The 17400-nt window shown below is 42.0% G+C and overlaps 2 protein-coding genes across 2 annotated transcripts; both read left to right on the forward strand.

Moving 5' to 3' along the window:
- Window positions 1-7673: 7673 nt before the first annotated feature.
- Window positions 7674-8495, forward strand: LOC120289851 (agamous-like MADS-box protein AGL82). Its single transcript, XM_039305230.1, has one exon. It carries the CDS (start codon window positions 7674-7676, stop codon window positions 8493-8495), a length of 822 nt encoding a protein of 273 aa, XP_039161164.1.
- A 5063-nt stretch (window positions 8496-13558) lies between these two features.
- Window positions 13559-14686, forward strand: LOC104427759 (agamous-like MADS-box protein AGL82). Its single transcript, XM_010040801.2, has one exon. It carries the CDS (start codon window positions 13559-13561, stop codon window positions 14684-14686), a length of 1128 nt encoding a protein of 375 aa, XP_010039103.2.
- Window positions 14687-17400: the final 2714 nt, after the last annotated feature.

Genomic DNA, 17400 nt, shown 5'->3' on the forward strand with positions numbered 1-17400 from the left:
CACAACTGGTCCATGGGAGTAGCGTTAGGACAGTTGGTGCTAAGAGTTCTAGGATAGAAGAATTACATTATTTAGGAGCTCTGAAGATGGAGTAGGCCTCCCGTGCAAAAACTGGTCGAGAGTTGATGTCGCTCTCTTGACGAGGCCATGGTAGGTCGAAACCAATTGTTGAACCTATGGATCTGCTATCTCACTCGATGGACTAGACGCCCAAGTGATGCTGGGCATGGTAGCATCTCGCACGAAGAAGCATTCACCGTATTGCTTGTTGGAACAACTACAGAAGGAAAGGCTAGCCTAGCGAATTCCGCTCACCAAGCGCCCGCGGGTCATTCCGAGGCCAAGGAAACTCTCGGCCCGTGACACAAGAGGCTGATCATCGAGCAGTCGACCACTAGCAATTCCTAGAGAGATCTGAGCGAGGGTGCTGAGCGAGGGTCGCCCTCGCTCGATCGCTCGATCTGGCGAGAGCCGCCCTCATCAACCACAGGTGAGGGACAACCTCGCCTTGGGGGAGGTCACCCTCGAGATCATCGACAAGGTCGACCCTCACTAGATCTAGGCGAGGGTCACCTAGCCAGTGGCTAGTGAGGGACGACCTCGCTTGGGCGAGGTGACCCTCACCTTGGGTGAGGACGCCTCGCCCCGGCCCTAAGTGAGGCCAACCCTCTATAGATCTGGCGAGGGTGGCCTCACCTGTAACCAAGGCAAGGGTCACCTTGTTAGCGGCCAATGAGGCCAACCCTCGCTAAATCTAGCTTGGGCGAGGGTGGCCTCACTTGTAACCAAGGCAAGGATCATCGAGCAGTCGACCACTAGCAATTCCTAGAGAGATCTGAGCGAGGGTGCTGAGCGAGGGTCGCCCTCGCTCGATCGCTCGATCTGGCGAGAGCCGCCCTCATCAACCACAGGTGAGGGACAACCTCGCCTTGGGGGAGGTCACCCTCGAGATCATCGACGAGGTCGACCCTCACTAGATCTAGGCGAGGGTCACCTAGCCAGTGGCTAGTGAGGGACGACCTCGCTTGGGTGAGGTGACCCTCACCTTGGGTGAGGACGCCCTCGCTAGTCCTAAGTGAGGCCAACCCTCTATAGATCTGGCGAGGGTGGCCTCACCTGTAATCAAGGCAAGGGTCACCTTGTTAGCGGCCAACGAGGCCAACCCTCGCTAAATCTAGCGAGGGTGGCCTCCCCCACAGCTGGCAAGGCTTGCAGGCCCTCACTAACCTTTAACAATAGTTGACGAGGATCATCGAGCCCTCGTTGGTCCTTGCTTGTGACCGTCGACCTTCGCAAGAAAGAAAAAAACATAAAAGAGAAAAAAAGAAAAAAAAAAAAAAAAAATAAAATTAAAATTGCATTCAAACGAAAACACCCTTTTACAGGTTAGAATATTTAGCTGATCGGCAATTAGAGGGATCGGGCTCTTATTTGAAACAATCATTGCTACTTCATGCTCTTATTTGGACAACAATGGTCACTTCAAACCTTTATTTGACACAATATTTATTTCGGGTCTTTATTTGGAATTTTCTCAATTTTCTTTTATGGAAATGAATAAGTGTGACAGCCTGATTTTCCAATTTTAATTTCAATGAATTTAGACGGGCATTTCGTTGGCACGCATATAGTTCCTTTTCTTGAGTCGGCCATTCATGTGAAAACTAGTCTATCGGTGAAGCCGCTAAGAAATTCTAATGCATTAGACTCGAGAATTGGATCAAGAAGCAACCTTTCGACCGATAATCCGCAAGGGTCATTACGGCACAAATAAAAATCGGTTAGGGATCGGAGATAGGTCGGCTCGGCAGAGGCATGTGATCAGGTGTGGGTGATTCCACCGGATCACACAACTCTGGCCGATCGATACTAAACCGACTTTTCTAACGATTGGGTACCCTGTGCTCGTATTTGAAACCTTGAGATTTCCCCCGACAACCGAAAGTGGTGGCTTGAAATGATCAACCGCAAGTCAAATGCATAGAAATTTGTAAACGCTGCTCGGTAGATTAGAATGCGCTAGTATTGTACCAAAGTGAAATTAACCGTGAAATTGAGATCGAATTCTGAAATTAGAAGTCATGGTGCGTCACAAATCTTATTAGGAACATTGGATTAATTTATGGACTTTAATTTGAACTCAATTGGAAGAGAATTGATGGAAATTGAGCAATTGGATGTGCAAGGATTTGACCCCGGCGGAAAATGAAATTGAACCATTTGGGTAAGGTTGTGGGAGGTTTGGAGTTAGTGAATGATGACATCACATGTGATGTCATGAAGGAGGTAAGGAGGGCTAGGGTGATGACAAGTGGAGGGTGGAGATGAAGCCTTGGAAAGGTGGGATGTCACTTCCCCTCTTGTCCCCATCATCTTCAACCTTTTGAACTTGGAAGAGAGAGAAACGGAGAGGGAGAAACCAGCGGAAACCGAAGCCCACCGTCCGCTCCTTCGCCGCTCGACCGTCGCCGCTGCCTCGCCCGCCGTTCGCCGGAGCTCGCGTCGCCGTCGCCGCTCGCCCGCGCGCGACCGCACGCCCTCCGCGCCGAGCCGCTCACCTCCGTCTCCGTCGCGAGTCCCGCTCCGTCGTCGCCCCAACCAGCCACTGTTCGTCGTCGCCGAAGCCACCGTCGCCGCCGCCCGTCGCCGTGAGCTCCCGTCCCGAGCCTAGCCGCCTCCGCCGGTCTTTCTCCGCCGTTCCTCCGTCCGTTCGCCGCCGTTTCGTCGCCCTTGAAGCTCGGTTAGCTGCTGGAAGAAAACCAGCAAGATCTAATCCCTTCCAAGCTCATTTTGGCCCCCTATTAGTCCTCATTTGGTGTTGATCCGTGTAGGTTTGTCGTCGGCGTCGTCGTGCTCTTCGCCGGAGACCCGTCGGAAAGCGATTCCGTGAGTTTAGCTCACTAAACCCCGATTAGTGGGTTAATCATGCCTTAAGTGTGTTTAGTTTAGGTTGATTGAGATTAGGTTGGTAGATTAGTTTATTTTAAATATGGATTAGGTTGAGTTGTTAATTAAAGTTAAACATGTTTAGTTTAAGGGTTAAGTAGGTTTATTTTTAAAATAAACCTTAACGTGACTTAAATGAATTTATTTATGATTTAAATAAATGTTTCGAAAATCATTAAAATATTATTTATAAAAAAAAAACCATATTCCGAAAATCATTAAAATATTATTTATAAAAAAAAAACTCGAAAATTTATTTTTGACCCTAATTGCTCAAAATTTTGTGCCGATCGTCGCTGTATATAGTTAGAATTTGAAATTGATGATTGGTTAATGCAAATGGAGTGCTGATTGAGGAAAATATGAATTTTAGTTAGAAAATCTCAAATGTCGGAATTGATGTCGAAATTGGATTGGTTTAAAGGTTAATGTTGTGATTGGAATATGTGAATTACGTGTGTCGTGTTTTGATGTGATTATAAATCGTTGCCTGATGGTTATGGGAATTGAATTGATCTATTAAGTTGGAATTGCCCCTATATGGGATGCCCACGGGGTGGATGCGGGTCGCAGTTGATTCTGGGCCCATGCTCCTTCGGGAATGCCGTCGATGTACTGACGAAGCTGCGCTCCAAGGTGGGGAGGCGATGCCTGGCTATATGTCAGTAGATAGCCGAACTGCGAGTAGGCTATGCCCTTGTGTGGCCCTAATGATTGATGATTTGAAATGCTTGCTGTGGATGCGAATTTAAATGAAATTGATTGCATTCCGATGGCTCTTGTGCTTATTATAACTTGTACTTGAGTGCGATGAATTGTACTAACCTGCACGAAGGCAAGGAGGCGAGGTAAGTCTTCTGTATTGTGTGGTAGACCACTCTGGGGCGTATTTACTTTCTAATAGGGGTTTAGGTGGGGTGAACTTGCTGAGACAAAGTCTCATCCCGGTTTGGGGAAAAATATTACAGGACCGTAAATGGCGGAACCCCCAGAGAAGAATGGCATCCCAGAGCAGATCATCGAGTAGGTGCGCAGCTCCCCTGATCCTGGGAGCCATTGGGTCTATGAGCCGATCGTGTCTACCGTGGATCCGGAGACTCAAGATGTTAGGGTGCCCCATAGGTATAGGGCTTGGTTCCGTTTTGGGGCCAATGGTTTTAGGATTGGTCCATTTGACGCTTTGACATTCCCCGGTTGTGATGGATGCTCTTACCGGGAGAGGGTGTGGCCGACCTTCCCGATGGTAGGGTGGATAACCCATCATCTCCGGACCACGTGCGATCGGACGTGGAGGATGTGGGATCGTCGAACGAGTCCAATTAGTAGTTATAGGACCGTTCTTCTTTTGGTGGACTGACCCTTGTTGTGTAGGCTAACCCTCTTTTTGATGCACATAGACTCGACCCATTTTTGGTGCATGTAGTCTCCGAATCCCGTTGGTGTATGTAAGCCTGGATTGTAAATGATGTATGAAAGTATGTTGTTTGATTTTGATTTGATGTTCCTGCTGTCCTATCCCGTATGTTTTTGGTATGGGGTTTCTAATACGTTCCGCTTGCGCATTAATAAATTAAACTAGGGTCGGCGACACTACCTGGGAATGTCGCATTTGCATGACCATGGTGGGATGTTGGCGCGCTCGAGGTTCGGGGCGTGACAATAAGGACTTAAAGTAATTCACAAGTTTCTCAGGAATCTATCTATCCTCTTCCAAAAGAGAAAATAGAGTGTAAATTTCTTGACTACTTTTGTCTCTGTCTACCTCTCTCGGATTGATTTGCTGTTGTCAATTTTATTTTATTTTTCTAATAGATATCTCGTCTCAATTAAGTTGTGATGAGTATGCATATCTTTTGTTGAGGGTCCATTTACACACACACTCTTGGAAAGTTGTAATCATACCATTTTGACCTATCCATAATATATATATTCTTAATTACCTATTTCTAATTCATTGGGCTGTGATTATTTGATTGACTTGTCCCTTTTATTAATATAGGTGAAGAGTCGAATGTTTTGTTACTTCTTCTTATGATAAATCAAATCTTTTAAAGTATGCCTGGTTTCGACCCAAAAAAAAAAAAAAAAACTAAGCCTAATAATGTGTAGCTAAATTATAACTGTATAACAATAGATCATAACGACTTATGAATATATTTTAAGATAAAATCTAAAACTAATGATTATTTAAAAAAAAAATATTTTTATTAAAAATTGGTTGTTCTTTGTATATTTATTCTAAGTAGTGGATATTATATCAACTTACTTGGAACTTCCATTTAATATATAATGTCACACTTACGAGCATCCTCAATCATATACCTCATTGTTGCCCACTTAGAATATAAATATCGCAGGGTAAGAGTTATACTTGGCACAAAAACATTGAATAACAAATTAGTATTGTTAAAAAAAAACAGGAGATTTTCATGCACTTACATATTTGTAATTTACATTCACTTATAAATTTAAATTTTTAGATTAGACTTTTTAGCACGCATTTAAGCAATGAAGAGACATATGGCAAAACGGGAAGAAAAGCAAAGATGATTCATAGCACAAAAGTCGAGCACATTTTGAAGGCCCTTCTAAAGACTCATTTCTTCACAAATGCGATAATTAATTAATTAGGGCATGGGTTCACCTCCCTTTTAAGTTAATGAAAATCATATGTATAATATCTTCCAACCATGGTTTATATGTGAAGTCAGTGTTTCTTTTTCCCTTTTAAGTTACATTCACCTCCCAGTCATTAGGGACAAAAAAAAAAAAAACCTCTGATGGCAATGTGACGATGGCGACGACGGCAAGGCATTGGTGTTATGAGCTTAGGTGGCGATCAACATTGGCATCTGCGATTTGTCCTAGGCATAAAGTTACTTACTCGAAGCCTCCAATTAATAAAAAATGTCACAATCACGTGCATCTTCAATCATATTCGTCATTGTTGCTCACTTGATATGTAAATATCACAAGGTTTAGAATAATACTTGGCACAAAAAATTTGAATAACAAATTGGCATTGTTAAGAACCATAGATTTTATATACACTTTGCATGCATGTGAGCAGTCAAGATACATATGGCAAAACGGGAAGTAAACTTAGAAAAGCAAAGATGATTCATCCATAATTAGGGCATGAGTTCACTGTAATCAATTAGATGTATAATACGTTTCAGCCATACTTTATATGCGAAGTCATTCTTTCTTTCACCCTTATAATGACCTCCCAGTCATCGTGAAAAAAAGAAAGAAAAAGAAAACAAAAGTCTTAGACAATTAACTTAGTAAATATTTCCAAATTATATTTAAAAAAGCCATAGATATCTTATAAATTATCTTATAATTTCAGATCTTGTGAGGTATAAGACAATACCAAATAATTTCGTTGCGCAACAATTAAATCTTAAGTATGAAGCCATTAAAAGCGAATATGTGGAAAAAAATAATTACACATTCTTTGTGAATAAAGAATTGCCCTAAAATTATCTCTCTATAAATTGGCTTTCCTTCCTTCCTCCCTTCACAATTAACGCGCAAACCAGCTACAGAAACACAACGGTCACTTCTCTCTCCTCTCTGTCTCTCTGTTTTGAACTGGAAAACAGAGACGCCTACGTTCTCTCTGTGCTCTGTCTCTCTTTCTCCGTTGAAGCTCTAGGGGGTTGAATTGCAGAGCTGACGAGACCTTGGCCGACGGCATTGTGAATTGGTGAGTGCTTTCTCTCTCTAATCACCGTATCTCCGTGGTGTGCGATTGTCTCGGTTCTCTCTCTTAAATGTTATCGACTTGATCTGCGTGCGATCATCCAATTATTTCCTCTGTTCTCCTGTTTTCCGTTCTCTGTTCTCTGTCTGCGCCGGATCTCAAGTTCTCGTCCAATTTTTTTTCCACCGTTCCGATGAAGAATGCTCCACCCCTCCCTCCCTCCCTCCTCTCCCTCTCTCTCTCTCTCTCTCTCTCTCTCTCTCTCTCTCTCTCTCTAGAATTGCTCTGAAATTTTCCTGCGAACTCTTCTTGTGAATTTTTTGTTCCTTCGTTGCTGTTTTCTCCGAGTTCGTCTGGATTTTGACATTCCGGGATGACTCTCAGTTGCATCCTTCGATGTTCTTTTAGGGCAACACAAAATAGGAAAGAAAGGAACAAGCCAAGAAAGTAGAGTGAGGATGTTGTTTAATTAAGGAGGAGCCCTCCTCCAATCATCGAAACTTATTTCCTGTTTTAGGCCTCGACGATCATTCAGAGGAAACCCTCCACCGAGGTTGTTCCTTAAAGTGACACTGTACTATCAGTCTACTGTTTAACACGTTCAACCCACTTCAACTGTCTTTAATTATTCAGTTATTTTTAATTTCTTAGGCTCTTACATATGCTTGAATCTTGTGGAGTTCTACTCTGTTGGTGTCTGCATCTGGTTTTTCCAATCATTCTTCAGAAAATCAAGATCCTTTGTGGATTCTATTTTTTAATACTCAGAAAGACACAAAGTATCTTTGAAGCCATGGTGTAGATTGACTTCTATAATATCTTTCAAGCAATATTACAGGGTAATCTTTTTTTTTTCGGTTATAATAAAGAATTTTTTCCATCACTTTATAAATTTTTCTTGGCTCTCTGTTAGCAAGAACTCTTGCTCTAATCTGCACAGGTCGATTTTGCTTTCATAACTGTTCCTGTTTCCATTTGGTTGCAGGATTGATACACAAAAAAACAAGGACTTGGAGACATGGGTCGTCGTAAATTAGTTTTGGAGCTTATCCCCAACGAGAAAGCACGTAGGATCACCTACGAGAAGAGGAAGAAGGGCATGATGAAGAAGGCCCAAGAGTTCACCACCCTATGCGGCGTCGACACGTGCATGATCATCTATGGCCCCGCAGGGTCTGCTGCCACCACTGAGCCCGAGATCTGGCCGGCGAGCCCCGAGAAAGTCAAGTGCATTATCGAGCGGTACATGAGCAAGGGGGCGGATCGTCGTGCCAAGAGGATGGTCGGGCTGCCTGAGTTCTTTGCAGACCGAAATAGGAAGGTCAATGCCGAGCTCGCCAAGGTCCGGCTTGCGAGCTGGGAGGCCAAGTACCCAATCTCGGAGGCGCTGATTGATGGCCTCTCCGAAGAGGACATGAGGAGGCTATTAGGTTCTCTGGGGCACAAGCTCGAGGCAGCCAAGGCGAGGCTAGCCGTGATGAAGGAGGATGCCATGAGGAGATCATCGAGCCTTATGAATGATCATAACGTACCTGCAAATGATCATACGTACCATCATCATCATCACATGCCTTGCTCGTGTCAGAACCACTTCCCGCCTGGGCAAGACTTCCATTTCGCCATCCCGGAGGGGACGATGCTCTCTGAGACGTCGTTGTATGGCCCCATCATAGGCAACGTGTCATCGGAAGGTACTCCGAGCTTCGGGGCGTGCTACGACGCACTGATGGTCCAGCCGGCCCCGCCTCATGCCGCTCTTGGTGATGCAGGGCGATCTAATCCCGCCCCAGATGATGCGGGCTTCTTCGCAGGAAATCATCAGTTCCATGATTATCAGTGAGCTCCGGAGCAAGAAGGGTCTGAGCGACTTCATAATGCATTAATGCATTAATGCGTGATTTTTAGAGTTTTTCTTTAATTGGTTGGGTTCCGATGGGTAGACAGATGTACATGTTTTTACTGCAGGAAGGTTGGTTACAATTAGGGGCGAATTACTTTGTTTCTCTCCTCATTGAATTGGTCATATTGGCAAGTTTGGAGTCTTGTAATATTTTTTTTTTTTTGGATGTCCAAAAAGACGGACAAAAATAGAAATTTTTTTATAAAAATTTAGCCGGTTGTTGTTTTGCGTCACATGTAGAGCAGTTCCGCTCTAGTTGAGTTGAATGTGGGACACGCGGAGGCTGCAGGCTCCACCTCACCTTGGCTTATGATATAATACCGAGATTCGTGTGAGACTGCGAATAATTACTTCACTTGTTTGGTTCATCAGACCGGCTACTAATGCGTTCTCTACCCATGTTTAAGTTGCAATCTATTTTATCTAGTTAGTATTTTCAGCGTTAGTTTCTAATTTATTTTTAGTTTTATTATAAATTTCTTTTAGTAAAGTAGGAGTATATATTAATACTTTAGTGGGATGGACTTCACACTTCACGCATCCTGAAAAAAGACCACATTATGATGTTAGACTTCTCTGTTCATCATGTGCGACTTTGCACGATCTGAACCGCACAATTTGACAATGGCAGCAGCAACGTTGCTTACAACGACATCGAGTGCAAATGGCGCCTGGCGATTAGCACCTCTGTTCATCTTCTTTCTCTCGATTGTGACTCCAACCCTCTACTACACCGGCCTTCCTTCGATGATGATGCAATGACGACAACTACAACAAGGCAGTGGTGTTAGGAGCTTAGGTGGTGATCAGCATTGGCATCTGCGACTGTCCTTTCTAGGTGTGCCCTAGGATGTGAGCTTTGACGCGATTCACTAACTGTATGCAGTCACCATGCGCAGGTTGTTGGAAGTGATGCGCGATGTTCATTGTCTACGGCGCTCCCCTAATAATTCCTTTGTAAGAGTTAAATTCGGACTTTCCATGGTTGTACTTTCTTTTTGCCTTTTCTTATTCTTGCTTCTCTACTTTCATGAATCTTTAAAACTGTGCAAAAGCTAACTATTCAAAAAAGCTATAAGTGATTCCCTGTAATAACATTACTTAAAGAAGGCCTTAATGCTGGCGTGCTTGTTACCCTTAGGAAATTAGTCGTCTTCAGGTGATCATTCGATTTCTTTCCCTGAAGAAGATTATTCAAATTTTTCAAAAATACATTCATTCGGAATCTCAACAGATCTCCTACCGATTAACCTTTTGTGCGGCGATATTGTGATTAAAGTATTAAGAGAGAAAGGATAAAAAGATAAAAGTTGGAGATAGTGTGGACTTTTCCTGCGTGCTGGAATTTTTTATTTTATTTTAATCATAGACTTTTCTAGAAGATTTCAACTTATATTCAAATCACAACGTGTTAATATTATTTTCATTCATATCATTCAATTATAAATGCCAAGATGAAACGGTAAATATTCTGACTCTTCTCATGATAGGCTGCAATCAATGCTTCTTAGAATCAAGACACTTGTTCTTATCGATGCTCGACAAGTTGGCTTAAAAACATTTGATGACGTAATTTTCTTTTTTATTCCGACCCAAAAAAGAACAAGACTCTTATATTTTCTTGAAAAAAATTCTAAATAATGACTTGAAGTGTCATTATTGTTTCAAATAAGGATTTGAAATTGGTATATCCATTTCAAATAAGGACATAACTTTCCACTGGCAAGGGCATTTTCATCATTTATCTTTTTTGAATTTGTTTCTTTCTTTTTCCTTTTTTTTTTTTTTTTTTTCACTTTTTCTAGTTCATCTTCCTTCTTTGCCAATGACCAATTGACCATTGGTGATTCCTAGAGGTCTGGGTGAGGGTCGCCATCACTCAATCTGGCGAGGGCCATCGTTGTCAGCCATAGGTGAGGGACAACCTCGCTTTGGGGGAGGTCGCCCTCGTGACCATTGGCGAGGTCGACCCTCTCTAGATTTGGGCAAAAGTCGCCTCACCAGTGGCTAGGGAGGGATGACCTTGCTTAGGTGAGATGACCCTTGCCTTGGGTGAGGTCGCCCTCGCTAGCCCTAGGTGAGGCCAACCCTCTACAAATTTGGCAAGGGTGGCATCACCCACAACTAGGCAAGGGTCACCTCATTAGTAGCCAACGAGGCCAACCCTCGCTAAATCTAGCAAAGGGTGGCCTCCCCCACAGTTGGTAAGGCTTGGAGGCCCTCGCTGGCCTTTAACAATAGCCAACAAGGTTGTCAAGCCCTCATTGGTCCCTACTTGTGATTGTCGGCCCTTGCTAGAAAGAAAAAAACATAAAAGGAGAAAAAAAAAATTAAAATTAAAATTGCATTTGGATGAAAACGCCCTTTTATAGGTCGGAATATTTAGCTAACCGACAATCGGCAAGATCAAGCTCTTATTTGAAACAATCATTGCTATTTTATGCCCTTATTTCAAACAATAATAGTCACTTTAAGCCTTAATTTGACATAATATTCACTTCGGGTTTTTATTTGGAATTTTCCTTTTTTTTTTATAATGGAAATGAATAAGGACTTATAGTAATTCACAAGTTTCTCAAGAATCTATCTATCCTCTTTCAAAAGAAAATGGAGTGTAAATTTCTTGTCTACTTTTATCTCTGTCTCCCTCTCTCGGATTGATTTGTTGTTGTTGATTTGTTTTTTCTAAAAGATATCTCGTCTTGATTAAGTTGTGATGAGTATGCATATCTTTTATTAAGGGTCCATTTACACTCACATACTCTTGGAAAGTTGTAACCACACCATTTTGACCTATCCATACAATATATATCATTAATTACACATTTCTAATTCATTGGGTCACGATTATTTGATTGACTTATCCTTTTTATTAATATAGGTGAAGAGTCGAATGTTTTGTTACTTCTTCATATGATAAATCAAATCTTTTAAAATATGCCTGGTTTTGACAACAACAAAAAAAAAAAAACTAAGCCTAATAATGTGTAGCTAAATTATAACTGCATAACCATAGATTATAATGACTTATGTATATATTTTAAGATAAAATTTAAAACTGATGATTTTTGAAAAAAATATTATTTTATAAAAATTTGGTTTGTTCTTTGTATATTTATTCTAAGTAGTGGATATTATATCAACTTACTTGGAACTTCCATTTAATAAATAATGTCACAATTACATGCATCCTCAATTATATTCCTTTGTCACCCTCTTAGAATGTAAATATTGCAGGGGTAAGAATTATACTTGGAACAAAAACATCGAATAACAAATTAGTATTGTTAAAAAACATGGGATTTTCATGCACTTTACATATTTGTAATTTCCATTCACTTATAAATTTAAACTTTTAGATTAGACTTTTAGCATGCATTTAAGCAATGAAGAGACATATGGCAAAACGGGAAGAAAAGCAAAGATGATTCATAGCACAAAAAAAAAAAAAAAAGAACAATTCAAGATACATTAATTGAGCTTTATAATTAATAGGCCTTGTCAATTGCAAAAGTCGAGCACATTTTGAAGGCCCTTCTAAAGACTCATTTCTTCACAAATGCGATAATTAATCAATTAGGGCATGGGTTCACTATAATCAATCATATGTATAATATCTTCCAACAATGGTTTATATGTGAAGTCAGTCTTTCTTTTTCCCTTTTAAGTTACATTCACCTCCCAGTCATTAGGGGCAAAAAAGAAGCCCTTGATAATTAACTTAGTAATTATTTCCAAATTAGATTAAAAAAATTCAGAGATATCTTATAATTCAAGATTCTGCAAGATATAAAACCATACCAGTTAATTTTATCGAGTAACAATTAAATCTTTATTACTAAGCCATTGAAAGCGAATACGCAGAAAATATAATTACACATTCTTTGTGAATATAGAAGAGCTCTAAAATATAATCTTTCTCTATATAAATTGGCTTTCCTTCCTTCCTTCACATTTGACTCGCAAATCAGCTGACATACAACGGTCACTTCTCTCTCTTCTCTCCGTCCCTCTGTTTTGAACTGGAGAGCAACGAGAAACAGAGACGCCTACGTTCTCTCTGTGCTCTGTCTCTCTCCGTTGAAGCTCTAGGGGGTTTATCGAATTGCAGAGCGACGAGATCTTTGTCGATGGCATTGTGAATTGGTGAGTGCTTTCTCTCTCCAATCACCGCATCTCTGTGGTGTTCGATTGTCTCTGCTCTCTCTCTTAAATGTTATCGACTCAATCGGCGTGTGATCATCCAATTGAATTCCTCTGTTCTCCTGCTCTCTGTTCTTTGTCTGCGCCTAATCTCAAGTTCTCGCCCAATAATTTTCTCAAAAGATCCGATCAAGAATCGCTCCACATCTCTTTTCTCTCTTTAGAATTGCTCTGAAATTCTCCTGCGACCTCTTCTCGTGAATTTTTTTTCCTTCCATTGGTTTTTTATCCGAGTTCGTCTGGATATTGACATTCCGGGGTGACTCTCAATTGCGTCCTTCGACTCATCGAGATGGATGTTCTTATAGGGCAACGCATAAGATGGAAGAAAGAAACAAGCCAAGAAAGTAGAGTGAGGATGTTGTTCAAGGAGGAGCCCTCCTCTAATCATTAAAACTTCTTTCCTTTTATCTTCTTGTTTTACACCGTGTCATCCATCTTTTAGGCGTCGATCATTCAGAGGAAACTCTTCATTGAGGTTGTACCTGAAAGTGATACTGTACCATCATCCTACTGTTTAAAACATTCAACCAACTTCAACTGTCTTGAATCTTGGGGTTCTTCTCCGTTGGTGTCTGCATCTGGTTTTCCCATTAGTCTTCAGAAAATCAAGATCCTTTTCGGATTCTGTCTTTTTTCCCTCTTTCTTTTTCAATTTCTCGTCTCTCTATTAGCAAGAACTCTTGCTTTAATCTGTACAGGTCAATTTTTCTTTGTAAATGTTCCTGTATCTGTTTTGTTGCAGGATTAGTACCCCACCCCCCCAAAAAAAAAAAAAAAAAATTCAAACACTCTGAGACATGGATCGTCGCAAATTAACTTTAGGGCTTATTCCCAACGAGAAAGCACGGAGGATCACCTACGAGAAGAGGAAAAAGAACGTGATGAAGAAGGCCCAAGAGTTCGCCACCCTATGCGACCTAGACACGTGCATGATTATTTATGGCCCCACGGGATCTGCCACCGCCACCGAGCCCGAGGTCTGGCCCGCAAGCCCTGGGAAGGTCAAGCGCATTATCGAGCGATACATGAGCGAAGGGGCGGACCGCTGTGCCAAGAGGACGGTTAGGCTGCCCGAGTTCTTTGCGAACCGGGAGAGGAAGGTCGACGCCGAGCTCACCGAGGCTCTGCCGGCGAACCGGAAGGCCAAGTATCCGGTCTCGGAGTCGCTGATTGCGGGCCTATCCAAAGAGGACCTGAAGAGGCTACTGAACTCCCTGGGGCACAAGCTCGAGGCGGCCAAGGCGAGGCTGGCCGTGATGAAAGAGGACGCAGTGAGGACATCATCGAGCTATATGAATGATCGTCAGGTCCATGCTAACGAACGTATTTATGATCAACATCAAATGCAGGGCTCGTTTCAGGATCCCTCGTCGCCGGATGGTACTCCGAACTTCAGGGCGTGCTACAACGCGTCAATGGTCCAGCCGGCCCACCCCCGTGCTGCTCTCCCTGATGCAGGGCGATCCGTTCCTGACCTGGATAATGCAGGCTCGTTTCAGGATCACTCGTCGCCAGAAGGTACTCCGAGCTTCGGGGCGGGCTCCAATGCGTTGATGGTCCAGCCGGCCCGCCCCCATGCTGCTCTCGGTGATGCAGGGCGACCCCTTCCTGACCTGAATGAAGCCTGCTCGTTTCAGGATCACTCGTCGCCGGAAGGTACTCCGAGCTTCAGGGCGGGCTACGATGCGTCGATGGTCCAGCCGGCCCACCCCCGTGCTGCTCTAAGCGATGCAGGGCGACCCGTTCCTGACCTGAATGATGCAGGCTCATTTCAGGATCACTCGTCGCTGGAAGGTACTCCGAGCTTCAGGGCGGGCTACAACGCGTCGATGGTCCAACCGGCCCGCCCCCGTGATGCTCTCGGTGATGCAGGGCGACCCGTTCCTGACCTGAATGATGCAGGTTCTCCATGCATTATTGCCTGATATTAGCTTTTTTTTCTTTACTGCATTAAGGTTGGTTTCTATTAGGGGCGAAATACTACGTTTCCTCTCCTCATGAATTGTTCATCTTGGCAATTGAGGAGCCTTGTAAATTTTTTTCTTTCCGGACGTCCAAAAAGATGGACAAAAAAGGAAAAAATAAATAAAATTCAGCCGGCTGTAGTTTTACTACACGAATCGCTGATGGTGCTATTATAATATATTGCCCTTATTTATTTATCTATTTGATATTTTGTAATAAACATAGGCATATCAACTGTTCATATCATAAGGTTCCCCGAACTTTGTATGTCATTCTTGTTGAACTAAAATTCTTTGTGCATCGAAAACACTCATTTTCAGATGAAAGGGGGAGAAAAAAAAAACAGAGGCAATGGAGTCAATTGCAGCTGTGCTTTGCGATTGGTCATTCTATTTCACACTTCAAGCGTATAATTATTTCACAACAATGTAGTTGAATTCATGGATCATATGTGCTTATATTTTTGCAACAAAAAGTGTAGACATTAGAGTTAATTCTTGATACGTGATAAATCAACTCTCGAGTGCTCATTCCATATAATATATATGGAAATTTAATTGGGGAAACAAATGGGGACCAAAAAGATTCAAACTCAAGACCTACAACTCTGATATCATGAGAAATTTTATGGAACTACCGTCAGCTGTTCTAAAAGCTTAACTATTACATGAAGACATAACATATTATTTAAAATTTTTAACAAATTGCTTTGCAACCACCAATTCATGCAACATATAGGTAGATATAAAGGCTTCCAAGGACAAAGATAAACATAACCCGGCATAATCTTCTGGCGACGGAAGTTCCCGATGAGGCTGGCACACACCCCATTGCCTTGTATATGCAAGAGGGTTCGAGATCTCATGAGTCAGAACCAATGCATACCTCAGGAACTGAGAGCTCGAGAGGAATGAGTCTCTCCTCCAATGCTTTACTGTGTTTCCTAATGCGAATCCTGACCTGTCGAACTCGGGCAGCAAGCCAAAAGAGAGAATGAGATGCTGCAGCGAAAGCGACCATCTTCCTAGAATGCAATGCCCCGAGATAAATCATTAGCTGAAACAACATTTGTATAGTTATAAGTTGTCACCGAGACGATAGCTTCTTTCACATCACCTTGTGCAGCTCTAATTATTCTGGTAACACGGACCATGGCAAGAGCGAGCGATGTTTTCCAGAATTATTCTGGCATCAGGCATGGAAAATAAGCGCAGTGGATGAAACCGGCTCTAGTCAGAATGGAGCTGACGATGACCAACTTCTGCACACAGCTCAGACTACGTATAGTCCTACAAATCTCTGAGCTCTGCTTAAAGCATGGATGTAATCGACCCAAAGTGATCGGGGAGTATGTCTGAATGAGCGGTGATTGCAGCTTTTATGGTGATTGGCTAGTGACTTCATTCTCGGCTGATTGCAAGCAGCGAAGATGGTGAAGAGGGAGGAGGAGGAGGAGAAAGGGCAATACGAGAGACGGGTTGATGACTTTGGGCTCGATGGGCCGAGGAAGATCGCTCGTTCAGTGGAGCCGGAGGGCTTAGTGCCAGTGGAAGCCCGTCTTTCGGTCAATTTCTTGAGTGCTAGCCCTCATAAAAGAATATTTTCATCAAACTAATGGGTACTTACGGTTCGGTTCAATATGGATTAGGGATGAGCACGGTTCTAGGATAAAATCTGGAATTTGAGAATCGGACCAGTGGGAGCGTATAGGTTTTAGGTTCAAAGGTATACATGGTAAGTTTCAGGTTCCAAAAGATAATGAATCTATTTTGACTGGTAGGTTGTAGGGTTTTAGTTGGAGGAACCTGGAATATGGAATATGGGATAAGTTTTGATGTTTTTCTTAGTTAACGTATTCGTGTGATCTTGCGACATTCCATACCGTTCAATGATGAATATATAATTTGGAAGCATTAGTTTGGGCTTCTATATTATGATCTTGTGATCTTGCGACATTTCATACCATTCAAAGGTATACATGGTAAGTTTCAGGTTCCAAAAGATAATGAACCTATTTTGACTGGTAGGTTGTAGGGTTTTAGTTGGAGGAACCTGGAATATGGAATATGGGATAAGTTTTGATATTTTTCTTAGTTAACGTATTCGTGTGATCTTGCGACATTTCATACCGTTCAATGATGAATATATAATTTGGAAGCATTAGTTTGGGCTTCTATATTATGATTGAAACTTTTACTTTATTAATGTTTATATTTTCTATGTGTCTTTATGGTCAATGAATTATAATAGCAAGTGGTGATCATTAAATATTTTAATTCACTACAATCATTCAATTAATAATATAAGTAAAACCTGGATAGACCTTAGAATTAACTTTGGAACCTATGATAGGATAGGTTCCAAATTCTGGGGCATGCAGGGTAAGTTCTAGGTTCTAAAAAATAAAGAACTTGCTCCAACGGGTAGGTTCTAAGTTTCAAGTGGAACTTATATGAAACCTGAAACCGCTAATCTATAATATAGATTTTCAAGAAACCCAAATTGAATCATTTGATTGTACCTTATCTTTGAACCAAATCACAACCCAACTCGAATATAACTCAAACCAATGACTTAGTTCGGTTCGGTTTGGTCAAGTTCGGTCTTTTTTCTTTTTTATAATATTAAGAAGAAGATTCGGTGAAAAAAGGAGAGAAATAAATTGTTATATTAA

Source organism: Eucalyptus grandis, chromosome 11, assembly GCF_016545825.1.
Source record: "Eucalyptus grandis isolate ANBG69807.140 chromosome 11, ASM1654582v1, whole genome shotgun sequence".
NCBI lineage: Eukaryota > Viridiplantae > Streptophyta > Magnoliopsida > Myrtales > Myrtaceae > Eucalyptus > Eucalyptus grandis.

Excerpts from the sequence above, each read along its gene's own strand:
- LOC120289851 (XM_039305230.1), top strand. The coding sequence starts at position 7,674 with ATGGGTCGTCGTAAATTAGTTTTGGAGCTTATCCCCAACGAGAAAGCA.
- LOC104427759 (XM_010040801.2), top strand. The coding sequence starts at position 13,559 with ATGGATCGTCGCAAATTAACTTTAGGGCTTATTCCCAACGAGAAAGCA.